The 20806-nt window shown below is 40.9% G+C and overlaps 2 protein-coding genes and 1 long non-coding RNA gene across 8 annotated transcripts in view; 2 read left to right on the plus strand and 1 right to left on the minus strand.

Moving 5' to 3' along the window:
- dis3l (DIS3 like exosome 3'-5' exoribonuclease) overlaps window positions 1-8565 on the plus strand; it is an 83035-nt gene extending 74470 nt beyond the window's left edge. Inside the window, exon 18 of the mRNA XM_061887456.1 lies at window positions 7110-8565. Coding sequence (XP_061743440.1) covers window positions 7110-7418 — 309 coding nt within the window. The 3' untranslated portion in view covers window positions 7419-8565. The remainder of the gene's footprint in view (window positions 1-7109) is intronic.
- Window positions 8561-20806, minus strand: part of tipin (timeless interacting protein) — a 50267-nt gene continuing 38021 nt past the window's right edge. For all 6 annotated transcript variants that reach the window (XM_061887458.1, XM_061887463.1, XM_061887460.1 and 3 more), the window contains 4 exons: window positions 19961-20083; window positions 19814-19868; window positions 14277-14492; window positions 8561-9007 (listed from right to left, as the gene is read on the minus strand). In XM_061887458.1, the coding sequence (XP_061743442.1) occupies window positions 8790-9007; window positions 14277-14492; window positions 19814-19868; window positions 19961-20083 (612 nt within the window). In that variant the 3' untranslated portion in view covers window positions 8561-8789. The remainder of the gene's footprint in view (window positions 9008-14276; window positions 14493-19813; window positions 19869-19960; window positions 20084-20806) is intronic.
- Window positions 14190-20019, plus strand: LOC133543067 (uncharacterized). Its single transcript, XR_009804293.1, has 2 exons — window positions 14190-14514; window positions 19631-20019. It is a non-coding gene; the product is annotated as an uncharacterized LOC133543067 (long non-coding RNA).

The following is a 20806-nucleotide window of genomic DNA, read 5'->3' on the forward strand; positions in this document are numbered from 1 at the left end:
AGAGAGCCTCACAGATGCCACATTTCTTCCTTGCTAAGTTAACAGTTATTTCTTGAATTCAATAGTGTTTTTTCACTTTCTCTATCAAAGTAGGTAACTTTCTTTGGCCCCATGGGGGTTTATTTTGCAGTCATCGTCAATTAAAAAAATCACAGAGACTGAGGCACCAAGATGTGGGATTCTTTATTCGGACAATTGATGCTGTAGAACCAGACGCAGGTAGTATATGCAGGGTTTGACTGCACGGTAACTGCACCTGTATGAAATATGGGCGAAAATTTTAGACTTAAAACTAACAGTGGAAAAAATAAAACTGCAGTACCACTGTGATCTGAATGACTTAAAAAAAAATGTTTAAAAAGTCGGCAGTGTAGAAGTAATACGACAAGCCATCGGATCTTCTTGCTGGTTGGTCGGGTATCAAAAATATTCATTTATAACCGTTATTTAAAAAGCATCTACGATTATTTTAATCTACATTTAAAACACTTCATTTTGCTCCAAAGTCACTTTTAGATGCTGTTTTCTGAGTCCGTCTGCAAGTTATATCTGAAGGCATTCCCAGATTACAAATGAACCCTCGCCCCGCCTCTCCAAGTGTCACAAGAATCAGAATCAGACATACTTTAATAATCCCTGAGGGGAAATTAAAATTTTCAGCACAATCCCTTTCAAGATCAGACAAACATTACAGGGAGACAGAACAGGATCGCTGACGGGTCTGCCAACTTCCGCTGAGGAAAGATGAGATACAGGTAAACAAGTGGGGGGAATGGGAAGAAAAAAAATAACTGATATAAAATAAAATAGATTAAAAATCAGTCAAAGCCTGGGCCCTTGTAGAGGGGGTCCAGACTGAGGCCAAGGGAAAAAACAACTCATAACCATAGCACACATCCCTCCTACATGTGTGTAAGAGGGAAACATCAAACATCAGAGAAAACAAAGGACATGAAAGACATTAAAGTAGCAGAGCTGATACGACCAGCCACTTTTACATAATAGCTACGAATAAAAAGTAAAAGAAAAATGTACACTGTGGTGGCCTCTGCGGTGTTCCACGCCATCGTCTGCTGGGGTGGAGACAGCATGGCCAGTAGAGATGCGCGGATAGGCAATTATATCATCCCCAACCGCATCTCTAAAGTCGTCATCCACCCGCCATCCACCCGAACCAACATTTTATCAGATCCGCAACCGCCCGCCACCCGCCCGTTGTTATATATCCGGAGTCGGCGACCTTTATCACTAAAAGAACTAATTTGACACGTGCCACAAAGTAAAGAAGGCAATGGGAGCCGCTAACGTTCTCGCGAATATCCGACGGTGATCTTTCAGATAAGGGGAATAAGGGCGTGCTGTGATGCCATTGCCTTAGACACCTTCAACAACATGTACGAACCGTTTACCAGTCCAGCAATGTGCTGTATGCAGCTTACACAAACACACGTACAAGATTGAAAGGCATACTGGGTGATACAGAGTACACTAATGGTTGTGATAAAAATAATTTTAACACTCTTACTAATATGCGCCACACTGTGAAGCCACACCAAACAAGAATGACAAACACATTTCGGGAGAAAATCCTCCCAGTAACACAACATAAACGCAACACAACAAATACCCAGAATCCTTTGCATCCATGATACCCCCTGAATATACTTTGCGCCCCCAGCCCCGCCCACCTTACCGACCCACGGGGGTGGGCGGGGTTTGCTGCTAGTGGGGTGTATAATATAGTCAGGAAGTGTCATGGATGCAAAGGATGTGAAGTTTGTCCTTCCCGGCGCTCCAGTGCTATTCGGACCGAGATGTTTTTTCATCTGCATCTCATCCAGTCTCTCTGGTGTGGCAGAGACCCAGCAGCTGGTCTCCATGGCCAAAAGGCTCCCGGGAGGCAGATCCAGAAGTCCACAAAGAAGCACCGCAGAGGTCACGAAAGTGCCAACCCTTGTCACACAGTCCCAAAGGGTCCCGGACCAAAAGGCAAAAAAAAAATATATATATATATATGCCATGTTTTTCGCATTATAAATCGCAGTTTTTTTCATAGTTTGGCCTGGGGAGCGACGTATGTGTGAAATTATTTACACATTACCGTAAAATATCAAATAATATTGTAGAAGTCGCTGTCTTGCACGTGAAAGTGACCACGCGCATAGAGTTTAAAATAGGGTTTAATGTTTTTCAACAACAGCATCAATTAAACGGCTTGTTTTGGGACTTTTCAGTCTCTCTCCCGACTTCCTCCCTCTCCAGCACCCGGCCGCTCACTGTTAAAGACAACAGATGATTAGTTTAACACATGGGTGTCAAACTCTGGCCCGCGGGCCAAATTTGGGTTGCCGTGCAATTTCATTTGGCCCTTGAGGCAATATCAAATTATCATTAGACCTGGCCTGCTGTTACTATACAGCAGCAGAGCCGCTGTAACACTGCATTTGCCGCTAATACTCATACTTGCCAACTCTCCCGATTTTCCAACCATTCTCCCGAATTTCTCCAGATTTCCACCCGGACAACAATATTGGGGCGTGCCTATAAGGCACTGCCTTTAGCTTTGTCTACAATATGTTGTCACGTCTGCTTTTCCTCCATACAAACTGCGTGCCAGCCAAGTCACATAATATATGCGACTTATACACACACTTAAGTGAATGCCAGCATACTTGCTCAACAGCCATACAGGTCAGACAAGGGTGGCCGTATAAACAACTTTAACACTGTTACAAATATGCGCCGCACTGTGAACCCACACCAAACAAGAATGACAAACATATTTTGGGAGAACATCCGCACCGTAACACAACATAGACACAACAGAATACCCACAACCCCTTGCAGCACTAACTCTTCTGGGACACTACAATATGCACCCCCGGCTACTACCTAACCCTGCCCCCCACCCATCACATTGTTATTTTATTTTAAGATTTATTACCCTGTGGAAAAATGTAATGTTGTTACCTCAGAAGGCTGCAAATAGAAAAGAGGCATTAAATGTTTTATTTAAATTGTATTAATTTTACCATTGATGTTTTTCTGGGGGGGGTTTTGATATTTGATTTTGCACTATTAAGTTACATAATTATTGCTTGTTCCATATTCAGTGGTAAAACAAAACAGTGGAGCAAACTGAGCAATAATTAACAATTTATTCATGCACTTTCTCTTGCTACTTCAAGGCTTGAATGTTTGATTCATTCATTATTGTTATTTTATTTTCAAATGTATTATTAGCCTGTGGAAAAAGTTCATTTTGATATTTACCTCAGAAGGCTGCAAATAGAAAATAATCATTCAATTTTTATTTAAATTTTATTTGATATACTATTGATTTTTTTTTTATTATTATTATTATTATTATTATTATTTGAAACTTGATTTTGTATGTCACTATAAAGTTATATAAGCCTTGCTTGTTCAATATTCAATGCAAAACTTGTTTGGGGTCCTATTAAAAGGTTAATTTGTTCAACCTTGGCCCGCGGCTTTGTTCAGTTTAAAATTTCGGCCCACTCTGTATTTGAGTTTGACACCCCTGGTTTAACACGTACCACCTGTGCAATCTAATCATCTGCCAGCTGTGTCTCGCAGTCAGAACATGGCGCTGTTTCAGCACCATGGACAGAGGTGTTGACTTTCACTCTGGCAGTGTGCTAATCACAATCCCCTTCCACAAATATTATTTAGCTCATTCACGTAAGAGACTAGACTTATAAGATTTCATGGGATTTAGCAATTAGGAGTGACAGATTGTTTGGTAAACTTATAGCATGTTCTATATGTTATAGTTATTTGAATGACTCTTACCATAATATGTTCCGTTAACATACCAGGCATGTATAACTTATAACGTACACTTATTCAGCCTGTTGTTCACTATTCTTTATTTTTTTTTAAATTTCCTTTCAAATGTCTATTCTTGGTGTTGGGTTTTATCAAATAAATTTCCCCCAAAAATGCGACTTATACTCCAATGCAATTTATATGGTTTTTTCCTTCTTTATTATGCATTTTCGGCAGGTGCGACTTATACTCCGAAAAATGCGTTGTATTGGTATATATATATGTATATGTGTATATATATAATGAGACATTAAAACAAAAATTGACTTTTGAAAATGTCCACTGTTTAAATATAAATCTTGAAGTTGTTGTCGCTATTGTTTTTAAAGACATGGTGGAAAAGAAACTTAATAAACTTTACAAAGTAATTTTTTAAATGAATAAATCACAACATTAGGTACATCTGCACACTGTCAGGTCGACTCAGAGCCGCATTAAAAAGAAGCTGCTTTTATCAACATCAATGTCACACATAATGCGCATACCAAGATGGGAAGAAAGAATATTTCTTTTTACCACCTTGTTTGTTTCCTCGCAGCTCTGGATGAGCGCTTTACTTAAATGCCTACTGAAATGAGATTTTCTTATTCAAACGGGGATAGCAGGTCCATTCTGTGTCATACTTGATCATTTCGCGATATTGCCATATTTTTGCTGAAAGGATTTAGTAGAGAACATCCACGACAAAGTTCGCAACTTTCGGTGCTAAGAGAAAAGCCCTGCCTCTACTGGAAGTCGCAGACGATGACGTCACGTGTGGGGGCTCCTCACATATTCACATTGATTTTAATGGGAGCCACCTACAAAAAGTGCTATTCGGACCGAGAAAACGACAATGTCCCCATTAATCTGAGCAAGGATGAAAGACGGACTAGAAAGAAAAAAAAACGCGATTGCATTGGGATGTTTTTAGACACATTTACTAGGATAATTCTAAATCTTTCTATTGTGTTGCTAGTGTTTTAGTGAGTTTAATAGTATCTGATAGTCGGAAAGGTGTCTCCACGGGTGTCTTGACGCCAATGTCTCAGGGGAGTCGACGGCAGCTATGGACGACAGAAGTTCAACTTTTCCGGTAAGAACTGACTTTTTAACCACAATTTTCTCACCAAAACCTGCTGGTTGACATTCCGTCTTGATCCATGTTCGCTTGACCGCGCTCTGATCCATAGTAAAGTTTCACCTCTAGGAATTTTAAACAATGAATCACTGTGTGTGTGTGTGGCTAAAGGCTAAAGCTTCCCAACTCCATATTCCTACTGTGACTTCTCCAATATTAATTGAACAATTTGCGAAACAGTCAGCAACACAGATGTCCAAAAAACTGTATAATTATGCCGTTAAAGCAGACGACTTTTAGCTGTGTGTGTGTGCAGCGCTCATACTTCCTAAAAACCCGTGACGTCTTGCGTACACGTCATCATTACACGATGTTTCGAAGACGAAACTCCCGGGAAATTTAAAATTGTAATTTAGTAAACTAAAAAGGCTGTATTGGCATGTGTTGCAATGTTAATATTTCATCATTGATATATAAACTATCAGACTGCGTGGTGGGTAGTAGTGGGTTTCAGTAGGCCTTTAAGGTCCCAATAAGTGCATCCACCTTGCTGTGATGTCACAAAGTGGCCAGACTGCAAAACACAGAAAAAAGCGGCATTCAAAAACGGCGTACACTACAGATGCGCGGTTTGCGGTCTCATCCGCAGAGTCCGCGGATAAACCGCGGGTCGGGCGGGTGACATGACGAAAAAATTAATTTTAATTAGATTCGGGCAGGTGGCGGTTGAACCATCTGGAAATATTTGATATACATGGTTCTGGGATCGGTATCCTTTACCATTCAAAGAGCCATTTAAGACCTGTGTCACAAAGCGAAGAAGTCAATAGGAGACGCTAATATTCTCTAGAATGACTGCCGGCAGTCATCCAGATAGTCAGTATTAGTGAGTGCTATGAAGCCATTGGCTTTGTCGCCTTCTACAGCATGTACGATCTGCTTGTCAGTCCAGCATCATGTTGTGTGTGGCTTCCGCGGCAACACGCACACGACTGCAAGGCATCCTGGGTGACACAGAGTACACTAATGGTCCTGATATAAACAATTTTAACACTCTTAGTAATATGCGCCATGCTGTCAAGCCACACCAAACATGATTGACAAACACATTTCGTGAGAACATCCTCCCAGTAACACAACATAAATGCAACACAACAAATACCCAGAATCCTTTGTATCCATGACAATCCTGACTATTTTATACACCCCGCTAGCAGCAAACCCCCCCTGTGCTTGAGTAAGGTGGGCGGGGTTGGGGGTGCGGGGGTGTAAAATATATTCAGTAATTGTTACAGATACAAAGTATTCTGGGTATTTGTTGTGTTGCGTTTATGTTGTGTTACTGTGAGGATGTTCTCCCGAAATGTGTTTGTCAATCTTGTTTGGTGTGGCTTCACAGCGTGGCGTTTATGTTGTTACTGGGAGGATGTTCTCCCGAAATGTGTTTGTCAATCTTGTTTGGTGTGGCTTCACAGCGTGGCGCATATTAGTACGTTTTAAAGTTGTTTATATCACAACTATCAGTGTACTCTGTGTCACGCAGTATACCTTTCAATCTTGTACTTGTGATTGCGGAAACTGCACACAACATGTTGCCGGACTAACAATCGGTTTGTACATGTTATTGAAGGTGTCAAAGGCAATGGTTTCACAGCACGCCCATATTCTTGTCATCGGGATGAACACCATTGAATATTTGCAAGAACGTTAGCGGCTCCAATTGTCTTCATTACTCTGTGAAACGGGTTTAAATAGCTCTGTGAGTGGTAAAGGTGGCCGACCTCTGATGTATTTCAGCGGGCGGTTGTGGTTCTGATAAAATGTTGGTTCGGGTGGACGGCGGGTGGATGACGACTTTGGTGATGCGCTTGCGGATGATATAATTGCCTATCCGTGCATCTCTAGCGTACACGCTCACGCCAGAATACATGTATTTCATGATTTGACACTTCAGCATTGTGTAAGTGTTTAACATTGTAACAAGTCACAAAAGAGGAACACCATCATAGGTTCTATTTAGTGCTTGCTGGACTTTTTTGGCTGAGTGTTTATTTTGTCAAGTTCAGTATAAGCAAATTCTACCTAACACATTTCAGTTATGAACAATGGATTTCACTATAGTGGGTCTTCGCTGCACCCACAAAAATGTTTTAAAGTTGAGACCTACATTTTAACCGTAGCTTTTCGCTTCCTTCAGGTTGGCATTTCTGTGCAGTCGTCCCGCTCTCACGCTGACAGTCTCATCCTTGAGCTCCTCAACAACAAGCCACACCGGAGCTCAGAGCACTGCCAGGCTCCAACGCAGGGCCGCAACCAGCTGGTCCAGGAGGTGGTGCGCTTGGCCGAGGAGGCGTCTCAACAGGCTCAGGAAAAGGCCACACGGCGCCCCAAACTGTCCAAACAGGAACGAGAGTTCTGCCAAAGCAAAAGCCCCAACTTGTATCTTCTCCTGGAGGAAATTCGAGAGCTGGCATTGATGGACCTGGAATGTGAAAACACAACCTAGGACCATAGACACCCGCTCGTGTGTGTTTGGACGGGAAATAATGCGACAAGTGCTCACATCAGAGCTTCTCTTTTTACATGAAAACCAAATTTTTTACCTCATTTTTAATACCTATAGTTGTTTTTTTTTAGCATGGACTGATCTAAAGCATACTTGCCAACCATCCCGATTTTTCCGGGAGACTCCCGAATTTCAGTGCCCCTCCCGAAAATCTCCCAGGACAACCATTCTCCCGATTTCCACCCGGACAACAGTATAGCCCGGTTGGTAGAGCGGCCGTGCCAGCAACTTGAGGGTTACAGGTTCAATCCCCGCTTCTGCCATCCTAGTCACTGCTGTTGTGTCCTTGGGCAAGACACTTTACCCACCTGCTCCCAGTGCCACCCACACTGGTTTATAAATGTAACTTAGATATTGGGTTTCACTATGTAAAGCGCTTTGAGTCACTAGAGAAAAGCGCTATATAAATAGAATTCACTTCACTATTGGGGGCGTAACTGCCTTTAACGTTCTTTACAACCTGTCGTCACGTCTGCTTTTCCTCCATTCAAACAGCGTGTCAGCTCAGTCACATAGCATTTGTGTCAACTCAGTCACATAGCATTTGTGGCCCTTACACACACACTTGGGTGAATGCAAGGCATACTTGGTCAACAGCCATACAGAGTCTGAGGGTGGCCGCATAAACAATTTTAACACTGTTACAAATATGCGCCACACTGTGAACCCACACCAAACATTTCGGGAGAACATCTGCACCGTAACACAACATAAGCACAATGGAACAAATACCCAGAATCCCTTGCATCACTAACTCTTCGGGGACTCTACATTATGCACCCCCATCTCCCGAATTCGGAGGTCACAAGGTTGGCAAGTATGATGTAAAGTGCAGTAGACTTGTTGGCGGAGATATTTTCTTTTAAGTGTTGAGGCGATGTTTTGTTTTTTTCTCAGCACCTGTGAACTAAAGGCATGTTTTATTTTTGTACAGATGCTCTTGGACATGATTGTAAGCCTTTACAAGAAGTAAAGACCTTTTAAGTTGTTTCTTTTAAAATGCCGCATTAGTGTGCAAATAGATTTTAATATCAATTTGTACTGAAATGTCCACAGTGAACGTTTACAATAAAGTCATCACATTTGGTTTTGTCAGCTTTAATATGAGTAAATGTTTATAAAGTAGGACAAGGCGTTACAAATGGTGGTCTTAACAGGCTGTACAAATAGTACCAGTACTTGCCATTCAAATATCATGACATGATTTTAAACTTTTCCCTTGTTTATTAACAATAAAGTTCTAATGTCATGTTTGTACATCAGCAATACTGCACAAAAAAAGAAAAAAAAAAGTACTATCTATCTATCTCATTAATCTTCAGAACTGATGCCGACTGCAGGGGTGGACTCTGTCACTACTTTTTCACACAAGGGGGTTGACTCTAAGTCATTAATCAGCATCCGGGGTGAACTGCTGCTGCTGCTTTGCTTCTCGTCTTTATCTTGACCTGTGGAAGCGTGGCCAGAAGGCTCGGGTGCATCCACTGAGGAGTGGTCTGCTTGCAGTGACGAGCCAACTGCCTGGAGGTCTGAGGAACCACAAAGAGTAGAATAGCCAGTATTAAACTTCTTCCAGAAATTTACCACTGCATAAACAAAAAAGTTGACATGAAAAAGGGCCTAAAGGAGACCTGTCAAGGTCACTTCAGGGGCTTTTACAGCACACTTGTGCACTTGTAAACAAACTTCTACCATACATGGAGAGAACTGCTCACGTAGAATTTAAGTCTCATATTTTAAAAGGCATGTTTTGCAGAAGGCGAAATTGTTTGATAAATATCAGCGCCGTGCATGGTTTGATTTCACATTTTTGGGACTTACCCAAATACTAGGCTGACTATATTGTGAAATCCCAAAAAGAGGACACATATATGTGTGCCAAACAAGGCTGGGACTAGGTGAACATTCGCAAATGATACTTCAACTTGCTTTATAAATAATATTTATTTAAATAAAGCATTTTTTCTCCTCTGTTGACAGCAGTGTTTAAGCTTGGAATTTTTTAAACAGGGTCCCATCAAGTCACAAAAATGGGGTCCCACAGTAAATTTTTGGGTTGCCCCTTTTTTGTAAGCGTTTTCAAAACAAATGATAAATGTAAGCATTGTCCTGTTATATCTCACTTTATATATTGTGTTTAGGAAAAAGGTTGTCATAAATGTTAATTCATTAAAATAAATACCGTATTTCCTTGAATTGCCGCAGGGCATATAGTATGCGCCTGCCTTGAATTACTGCCGGGTCAAACTCACTCCCCAAAATAATTAGCGCATGCTTAGTATTACCGCCTGGTCAAAATTGTGACGTCACCAGTGACACTTCCCCTGTCATCATTTTCAAAATGGAGGCTGATTTCAATACCGGTAATTTGAAATCGCATAAAGGGAAGAAGATTAAGAGCTATTCAGTAGGATTCAAGGTCCAAACTTACATCACACTCCGATTTTTACTGCATACCTTTGGTAAGTGCCGCAGTGAGAAGAGGTTTTAAAATAATTAGCGCATGCTTACTTTTACCGCAGGCCTTTGGTAAGTGCAAGAGTGAGAAGAGGTTTTAAATTAATTAGCGCCCCGGTGGCAATTCAAGGAAATACGGCAATAAAAAAATAAGAGAAATTTGTATGCATATGTAATGTATTCAGTTATAAACATTCATTCACTTTCTTCTTTCCTTCATGGATCTAAACTTTACCGCTGCTGGTAGTTTTTTTCTATGTTTTTATTTCATAAGTTGTAGGTGTATTTATTTCAGTATAAAAGTGTAAAAAGTGTTTTGCAGGGGTCATGAAATGATGAAAATGGTGTGCCAGGGCATACATACATTTTATATTTAATGCCTAAATCTCTGGAGTCTACATCAACTTCACATCTATTCCTCATCTAAAAATGTTTTGTTTTTTTTATGTTGTTTTTTGTTTGATTGTTTTACGCCCTTTTTTGTCAAACAAAACTAAGTTTTTTTTATGGCAAACGTAACCTTGGATAGGTCAATAATTCATAATAACATCGATTCTGATTCAATATCATGTTTTGAGCAATGACAGTTTGAAAGAAAAAAAGCTTTGTTTTATTAGTCAACATTGCAACGTTTTCTAAATTATATTTCACCTTAAAGCTTTTTTTATTTTACTTTTGTTATTTTTTTTGTTTATTTGAATAGTATCTTTAGAATGTGCCGTGGCCCTTTAAAACATTAGCTGTGGGCCGCAAATGGCCTCCGGGCCACACTTTTGACTCCCCTGCTATAGATAATAAAACATTAAATCTGATAAATATATCGATAAAAAGCAGAGCCTGACGACACATGCGTGTTTATCATAACTTTCTCGCTCTGTCTGTCTCTGCTCCTCTCTCACGAATGCTGCTGCGTGCTTTAGTTTTTAACCCCTTCTTAACCCTGGATGTACAAACCCTGTTTCCTTATGAGTTGGTAAATTATGTTAGATGTAAATATAAATGGAATACAATAATTGGCAGATCCTTTTCAACCCATATTCAGTTAAATATGCTACAAAGACAAGATATTTGATGTTCAAACTCATAAACTTAATTTTTTTGCAAATAATAATTAACTTAGAATTACATGGCGGCAACATGTACCAAAGTAGTTGGGAAAGGGCATGTTCACCACTGTGTTACATCACCTTTTCTTTTAACAACACTCAATAAACCTTTGGGAACTGAGGAAACTAATTGTTGAAGCTTTGAAAGTGGAATTCTTTCCCATTCTTGTTTTATGTTGTTTTATGTAGAGCTTCAGTCGTTCAACAGTCCTGGGTCTCCGCTCTCGTATTTTAGACTTCACAATGCGCCACACATTTTCGATGGGAGACAGGTCTGGACTGCAGGCGGGCCAGGAAAGTACCCGCACTCTTTTTTTACGAAGCCACGCTGTTTTAACACGTGCTGAATGTGGGTTGGCATTGTCTTGCTGAAATAAGCAGGGGCGTCCATGAAAAAGACGGCGCTTAGATGGCAGCATATGTTGTTCCAAAACCTGTATGTACCTTTCAGCATTAATGGTGCCTTCACAGATGTGTAAGTTACCCATGCCTTGGGCACTAATGCACCCCCATACCATCGCAGATGCTGGCTTTTGAACTTTGCGTCGATAACAGTCTGGATGGTTCGCTTCCCCTTTGGTCCGGATGACACGATGTCGAATATTTCCCAAAACAATTTGAAATGTGGACTCGTCAGACCACAGAACACTTTTCCACTTTGCATCAGTCCATCTTAGATGAGCTCGGACCCAGAGAAGCTGGCGGCGTTTCTGGATGTTGTTGATAAATGGCTTTTGCTTTGCATAGTTAACTTGCACTTACAGATGTAGCGACAAACCGTATTTAGTGACAGTGGTTTTCTGAATTGTTCCTGAGCCCATGTGGTGATATCCTTTAGGGATTGATGTGGGTTTTTGATACAGTGCCGTCAGAGGGATCGAAGGTCACGGTCATTCAATGTTGATTTCCGGCCATGCCGCTTACGTGGAGGGATTTAAGTTAAAGTTAAAGTACCAATGATTTCTCCAGATTCTCTGAACCTTTTGATGATATTATGGACCGTAGATGTTGAAATCCCTAAATTTCTTGCAATTGCACTTTGAGAAACGTTAATTCTTAAACTGTTGGACTATTTGCTCACGCAGTTGTGGACAAAGGGGTGTACCTCGCCCCATCCTTTCTTGTGAAAGACTGAGCATTTTTTGGGAAGCTGTTTTTATACCCAATCATGGCACCCACCTGTTCCCAATTAGCCTGCACACCTGTGGGATGTTCCAAATAAGTGTTTGATGAGCATTCCTCAACTTTATCAGTATTTATTGCCACCTTTCCCAACTTCTTTGTCACATGTTGCTGGAATCAAATTCTAAAGATACTGATTATTTGCACAAAAAAAAATGTTTATCAGTTTGAACATAAAATATGTTGTCTTTGTAGCATATTCACCTGAATATGGGTTGAAAATGATTTGCAAATCATTGTATTCCTTTTATATTTACATCTAACACAATTTCCCAACTAATACGAAAACAGGGTTGTACATTGAAAATACACGCAACCCTGACGCAAAATGCCGGACATTTGAGGCATTTAAGAACCCCCGCCCGGACAGCCCCGCAAAAGAGGACATGTCCGGGGAAAAGAGGACAGATGGTTAGTCTACCAAATACACAAAAACAGGTACCAACAGGGAAAAAAGAGATGGTTTTGCATGATTATACATCAGCAGGCTAATAAAAACTAGACTTTGCATTTTTTTTAAATTGTGAATGGATGTATTTGATCAATTACTTGAACTTTTGTAAAATTTAAGGCTTCCAAGCAGATGGTTCAGGTTTCTGCACTGATCCGCCTGTTATAGAAAGAAATAGATCATGATTTTTGGTTATTGGTTATGTGGTTCTGTACTGCATTGTTATTGAAAAAACCTGGTAACAGTGACACCGTACACTAATGTAACTTCCGTAAATGAATTTGACAAGAAAAGACGTAATCTCTGCACAAGCGTGGACCAACCCTGTCTTCCACTACTACTCGTGTAGCAGCAGGCCCATAGCATGGCCGCCATCACTGTTCTGCAACTCTCACGGGCTTTAAAGGCCTACTAAAACCCACTACTACCCACCATGCAGTCTGATAGTTTATATATCAATAATGAAATATTAACAATGTCAATACGGCATTTTTAGTTTACTAAATTGCAATTTAAAATTTCCTGGGAGTTTCGTCTTGGAAACGTTGTGTAATGATGACGTGTACGCAAGACGTCACGGGTTTTTAGGAAGTATGAGCGCTGCACACACACACAGCTAAAAGTCGTCTGTTTTAACGGCATAATTACACAGTATTTTGGAAAACTGTGTCGCTGAATCTTTTGCAAATTGTTCAATTAATATTGGAGAAGTCAAAGTAAAAAGATGGAGTTGGGAAGCTTTAGCCTTTAGCCACACAAACACACGGTGATTCCTTGTTTAAGATTCCCGGAGGTGAAACTTTACTATGGATCAGAGTGCGGTCAAGCGAACATGAATCACGACAGAATGTCAACCAGCAGGTTTCGGTGAGAAAATTGTGGTTAAAAAGTCGCTTCTTACCGGGGGAAAGCTGAGTTTGTGTCGTCCATAAAGCTGCCGTCGACACCCTGAGACATTGGCGTCAAGACACCCGTGGACACACCACTCCGACTATCAGGTACTATTAAACTCACTAAAACACTAGCAACACAATAGAAAGATAAGGGATTTCCCAGAATTATCCTAGTAAATGTCTCTAAAAACATCGGAATCCGTCCCAATGCAATCGCGTTTTGTTTTTTTCTAGTCCGTCACTATCAATATCCTCAAAAACAAATCCTTCATCCTCGCTCAAATTAATTGGGAAATTGTCGTTTTCTCGGTCCGAATAGCACTTTTTGTTGGAGTCTCCCATTAAAAACAATGTGAATATGTGAGGAGCTTCCACACGTGTGACGTCATCGTCTGTGACTTCCGGTAGAGGCAGGGCTTTTCTCTTAGCACCGAAAGTTGCAAACTTTATCGTGGATGTTCTCTACTAAATGCTTTCAGCAAAAATATGGCAATATTGCGAAATGATCAAGTATGAGACATAGAATGGACCTGTTATCCCCGTTTAAATAAGAAAATCTCAATTCAGTAGGCCTTTAAACTAGCAGGTCAGCGTTACTGCCACCTCAAGCACAGCTCAGACACACACACACACACACACACACACACACACACACACACACACACACACACACACAACTTCAGGGCACCTACAATAACACGTGGTGTACCTGTGAGTCGCTGCTGGCGAGCTATCTTCCTCTCCAGGGCTTGCTGTCTGTTCAGCTCCATACGTTGGCGCTCCTCATCAGTCAAAGAGGGGGCGGGTGGACCAGCAGGTGCCGGGGTGGAGTGGATTGGTCCTGGCTCGTTGCTAGGGAAGCTCTGACTGATGAACGGGTCTGGTTCTTCGAAGATGTGAGACTCAGGAGGAACTTCCTCTTCACCTGCACACACCCAGCAAAACACGTAAGTACACCAAATTAGGTATGTTCACACTAACACAAGCTTAATACAACCGCACCTGTTTGCAATTATTGTTATTTGCCTTGAATTGGATGTAAACCATATTTTTCAGACTATAAGTTGCAGTTTTTTTCATAGTGCGACTTATGTGTGAAATTATTAACACATTACCGTAAAATAGCAAATAATATTATTTAGCTAATTCACGTAAGACAGGGGTGTCAAACTCAAATACAGAATGGGCCAAAATTTTAAACCGAACAAAGCAGCGGGCCGAGGTTGAACAAATTAACCTTTTAATAGGGACCTAAACAAGTTTTGCATTGAATCTTGAACAAGCAAGGCTTACAGTATATAACTTTATAGTGACATGCAAAATCGAGTTTTAAATAATAATAATAATTAAAAAATATCAATGGCATATCAAATAAAATTTAAATAAAAATGGAATGCCTCTTTTCGGCGGCGTGGTTGAGGTGGACGTTGTTTGGTGATAGCGGGGGGTGTATATTGTAGCGTCCTGGAAGAGTTAGTGCTGCAAGGGGTTGTGGGTATTTGTTCTGTTGTGTTTATGTTGTGTTACGGTGCGGATGTTCTCCAAAAATGTGTAATTCTTGTTTGGTGTGGGTTCACAGTGTGGCGCATATTTGTAACAGCGTTAAAGTTGTTTTTACGGCCACCCTCACTGTGACCTGTATGGCTGTTGACCAAGTGTGCGTTGCATTCACTTGTGTGTGTGTGTATAAGCCGCATATATTATGTGACTGGGCCGGCACGCTGTTTGTATGGAGGAAAAGCGGACGTGGCAACAGGTTGTAGAGAACGCCAAAGGCAGCGCCCTTAAAGCCCACCCCCAATATTGTTGCCCGGGATGAAATTCGGGAGGGACACTGAACTTTGGGAGTCTCCCGGGAAAATCGGGAGGGTTGGCAAGAGTATGAGCGGTGAATGCGGTGTTACATCGGCGGGCCAGCTCTAATGTTAATTTGATATTGCCTCAAGGGCCAAATGAAATTACACGGCGGACCACATTTGGCCCGCGGGCCAGAGTTTGACACCCATGACGTAAGAGACTAGACGTATAAGATTTCATGGGATTTAGCAATTAGGAGTGACAGATTGTTTGGTAAACTTATAGCATGTTCTATATGTTATAGTTATTTGAATGACTCTTACCATAATCCATCCATCCATTTTCTACCGCTTATTCCCTTTCGGGGTCGCGGGGGGCGCTGGCGCCTATCTCAGCTACAATCGGGCGGAAGGCGGGGTACACCCTGGACAAGTCGCCACCTCATCGCAGGGCCAACACAGATAGACAGACAACATTCACATTCACATTCACACACTAGGGCCAATTTTTAGTGTTGCCAATCAACCTATCCCCAGGTGCATGTCTTTGGAAGTGGGAGGAAGCCGGAGTACCCGGAGGGAACCCACGCATTCACGGGGAGAACATGCAAACTCCACACAGAAAGATCCCGAGCCTGGATTTGAACCCAGGACTGCAGGACCTTCGTATTGTGAGGCAGACACACTAACCCCTCTGCCACCGTGAAGCCGTTTCTAAACATGAAAAATACAAAATGGTGTGATGGCGCTATCTGCAGGGGGAAAACAGGATTTACGTGATTTAACAACAGAACAGGAGCAGTGAATTCAGTGACCTAAAGGTTCAATTCGTACAGAAGCAGATGTAGTAAGTGTGTGCTGCGGATTGTCTAAGATAGTCATTATATTAATGATCTAAAGCAATCTTACCCACCACCTAGTCCGCTGCGCTTGATTTTTCAGGCTTCTTATTGGTCAAAATGCACATCAGCGGTTGGATGTGTTTTTATGTGGGCAGAGATTTTGTCTTCACAAATGGAATGAAGATTGACCACAAATGGAGGAAGAAAAATTAGCTTTTTTTTTCAAACTACATTTATGTTTGTCTGCGATGAGGTGGCAACTTGTGTAGGGTGTACGCCGCCTTCCGCCCAAATGCAGTTGAGATAGGCTCCAGCAACCCCCCACGACCATACTTGCCAACTTAGAGACCTCCGATTTCGGGAGGTGGGGGCGTGGTTAAGAGGGGAGGAGTATATTTACTGCTAGATTCACCAAGTCAAGTATTTCATATATATATATATATATATATATATATATATATATATATAAGAAATATAGTCCGTTTTCGTCTACCGTAAAGCAGTTTGTCTGCCGTAAACAGCAATGTTGTGACACTCTTAAACAGGACAATACTGCCATCTACTGTACATGCATATGGTTAGAAAAACAAGGATGGACAATTCAATCCTTAACTCAACAATGAGTAGATGAGTCTTATGTGTGTGTAAATGTGTAAATAAATAAACACTGAAATTCAAGTATTTCTTTTATTTTTATATATATATATATATATATATATATATATATATATATATATATATATATATATATATATATAATAAAATACATTTATTTATATATAGCTGACTTTCAGTGAATTCTAGATAAATATAGCTAGAATTCACTGAAAGTCAAGTATTTCTTATATATATATGTATATATGAAATACTTGACTTTCAGTGAATTCTAGCTAAATATAAAGAATTATATATATACATATATGAAATACTTGACTTTCAGTGAATTCGAGATATATATATATATATATATATATATATATATAAATAAAAGAAATACTTGAATTTCAGTGTTCATTTATTTACACATTTACACACACAAAAGACTCATCTACTCATTGCTGAGTTAAGGATTGAATTGTCCATCCTTGTTTTTCTAACCATATGCATGTACAGTAGATGGCAGTATTGTCCTGTTTAAGAGTGTCACAACATTGCTGTTTACGGCAGACGAACTGCTTTACGGTAGACGAAAACGGACTGCTGTTTTTGTGAGTTGTTTTACAGCGCTGGGGGGACGTTAATGAAACTGTCTAACAATAAACCCACATAAGAAACTAAGAATTCGCCCTCGATCATTCTACAGTTATAACGTCATTGGGCAGACATGCTCTTTATACACGACACTCAGGTCCGCATGGAGCTGGAGGGGGCGTGGCCTCCAGCTCCGCCTGAATTTCGGGAGATTTTTGGGAGAAAATTTGTCCCGGGAGGTTTTCGGGAGAGGCGCTGAATTTCGTGAGTGTCCCGGAAAATCCGGGAGGGTTAGCAAGTATGCCCGCGACCCCAAAAGGGACAAGTGGTAGAAAATGGATGGATGGATTGATGGATTTATGTTTGTGTGAATATAGCTTTGTGCAGAAATGTTTTTAACATCAAATGAAACATTATGAAGAACAATCTGGCCCCAGTGGGAAAATGGAATGTTTGAACAAGACATCACACTTTTTGTATGGACTATGACAAGACATTCATTTATTTTAGTCTTTTAAAGAAGGAAATTTTCTCCAGTGTGTGTGGCCTGATTGACCAAATAAAGTCATAAATTGATTGTTTTGAACATCTGACAGCCAATTCAAATCAGAAAATATACAGCAAGCATGTGATTTATAACATGGTTATCCATCCATCGATTTCCTACCGCTTGTCCCATTCGGGGTCGCTGGAGCCTATCTCATCTGTGTTTTGGGCGGAAGGCGGGGTACACCCTGGACAAGTGGCCACCTGATCGCAGGGCCAACACAGATAGACAGACACTCACATTCACACACTAGGGCCCATTTACCTAATTTTTCGGAGTATAAGTCGCTCCGGAGTATAAGTTGCACCTGCCGAAAATGCATAATAAAGAAGGAAAAAAACATATATACGTCGCACTGGAGTATAAGTCGCATTTTGGGGGGAAATTTATTTGATAAAACCCAACACCAAGAATAGACATTTGAAAGGCAATTTAAAATAAATAAAGAATAGTGAACAACAGGCCGAATAAGTGTACGTTATATGACGCATAAATAACCAACTGAGAAGGTGCCTGGTATGTTAACGTAACATATTATGGTAAATAACTATAACATATAGAACATGCTATACGTTTACCAAAGAATCTGTCACTCCTACTCGCTAAATCGCTTGAAATCTTATACGTCTAGTCCAGGGGCGCTCACACTTTTTCTGCAGGCGAGCTACTTTTCAATTGACCAAGTCGAGGAGATCTACCTCATTCCTATTTATAATTTATATTTATTTATTTATGAAAGAGACATTTTTGTTAACAAGTTAATGGTGTTTAATGATAATACAAGCATGTTTAACACACATAGATTCCTTTCTTTCATGAAGACAAGAATATAAGTTGGTGTATTTGATTCTGATGACTTGCATTGATTGGAATCAGACAATGGTGCTGATAACGTCCGCATTTTCAAATGGAGGAAAAAAAAAGTCCTCCTTTCTGTCCAATACCACATGAAAGTGGTTGGATTTGGCATCTCATTTGTCCAACTTGCATACTCGTTTTTAAACACTTTGTTATGAGAGTAGCATATGTGTGTGGCCCTTTAATGTCTGGCAGCAGGTGAGTGACGTCGGTTACTGTGCGGGTGGGCAAGCAAGTGAGAAAGCGGTCGCTGAGGGCGGGGGAGAAATACATTGGCATCAAACTCCGTAGCTTGCTAGCTTGTGCACGTTAGCTTTCTGAGACTCTTATTTTGTTAGCACAGGCAGGATGAAACAGGTCTTTTATGGTGAAGACAGGAACTGTGCAGTCGGTCTTTAGAGTTTTGACAGTAGGTACGGAGTCTCTAGAAATAAAATGTGTTTCTCTGCGTCCGCCCTGTTAGTGATTTTTTTCTTAAATATGAGCTCGCAGCAGCCAGCGTCATCTCACAAGATCCTCGGGTGCCGAGAATGTCAAACAATTGACGAAAGTGAAGTCTTGGTATGATTGATGATTGCTCATTTTTATGTATATTTTTTAATGCCTGGCTTGAGATCGACTGACACACCCTCCGAGATCGACCAGTCGATCGCGATCGACGTAATGGGCACCCCTGGTCTAGTCTCTTACGTGAATGAGCTAAATAATATTGATATTTTACGGTAATGTGTTAATAATTTCTCACATATGTCGCACTCCCAAACTATGAAAAAAACTGCGATTTATAGTCCAAAAAATACGGTAGTGTTGCCAATCAACCTATCTCCAGGTGCATGTCTTTGGTGGGAGGAAGCTGGCGTACTTGGACGGAACCCACGCAGTCACGGCGAGGACATGCTAACTTCGCACAGAAAGGTCCCGAGCCCGGGTTTGAACTCAGAACCTTCGTTTTGTGAGGCCGAGACACTAACCCTTCTTAAACCGTGCTGCCCATGGTAACATGGTTACTTACCAGTAAAATCATTGTGTGTCAGTGGCAGATCAAGGCGTATCCGTTTGAGACAAGTCTGCCAGAGGAAAAAGGCATCGATAAATCAAATATAAATCAACAACTCCAAACACAGCCTGGTATAAAAAAAAAGGAGTCCTTTTGTCCCACCTGCACCTCCTTTTTGGCGCCCAGCTTCTCCACTCTGTGAATAAAATCTTCAAACTGAAGCTTGGGGTACAACCTGTGTGCCCAGTTTTCCATCTTCTGCACCAGTAGTCGCACATCTTCCGCCTGTGACGTCCAGTCCAGCCAGTCAACAGGGTTGTAATGTGGCTCAGAAATGTTTCTTATGATTTCTCATTTTGGTATTTTCTTCTAGACAGACAATATCTTTTTTTTATCTGACATGTTTCAACAGTCATCTGCAGTCTTTTTCAAAAGGTCCACCTGACCACCGTGATGTGTCACCTCTACATGCGTGGTCAACAAGGCGGGCCTGTTGAGTCCGTAGGCAGTTTTATGCTGCATTGTTGATGTGTTCTTTTTCACTGTCTGACCAGGCAGACTTCACTAGGTGTTCGGGTACGACTAAAACTTGTAAACACTTGTTACGGCTACTCTGTCATTCCAAAAAGGTTTCGAACGAATAAAAATAAATTTTTTAGAGTAGCCTTGATGAGGAGGTTTTATGACGCACTAAATTCCTAATAAGCACTCGCGGAGATACTTCCTTGTCTCAAAATGTTAATTTATTTTCACAAAAAAAAAAAATTCACCGTGGTTGACTTTCTATCTAATACAAATAAACTTATTTAGTGGTAAACAAACAATATCACTCCTCACTCCTTCAATAGGACAGACAGAGAAAGGCAGCGCCCAGCTGTGCTGTCTTCCTAATTATAGGAGGAGGAAGTTGCCCACCAGGAGGAGCGTGAGCAGCTGAAAACAATCAATCAATCATAATTCATCAAAAACATCCAATAAATAATCAACATCTTCATTGGCATTATTGAA

This window comes from Nerophis ophidion, linkage group LG25, assembly GCF_033978795.1.
Source record: "Nerophis ophidion isolate RoL-2023_Sa linkage group LG25, RoL_Noph_v1.0, whole genome shotgun sequence".
NCBI classification, from domain to species: domain Eukaryota; kingdom Metazoa; phylum Chordata; class Actinopteri; order Syngnathiformes; family Syngnathidae; genus Nerophis; species Nerophis ophidion.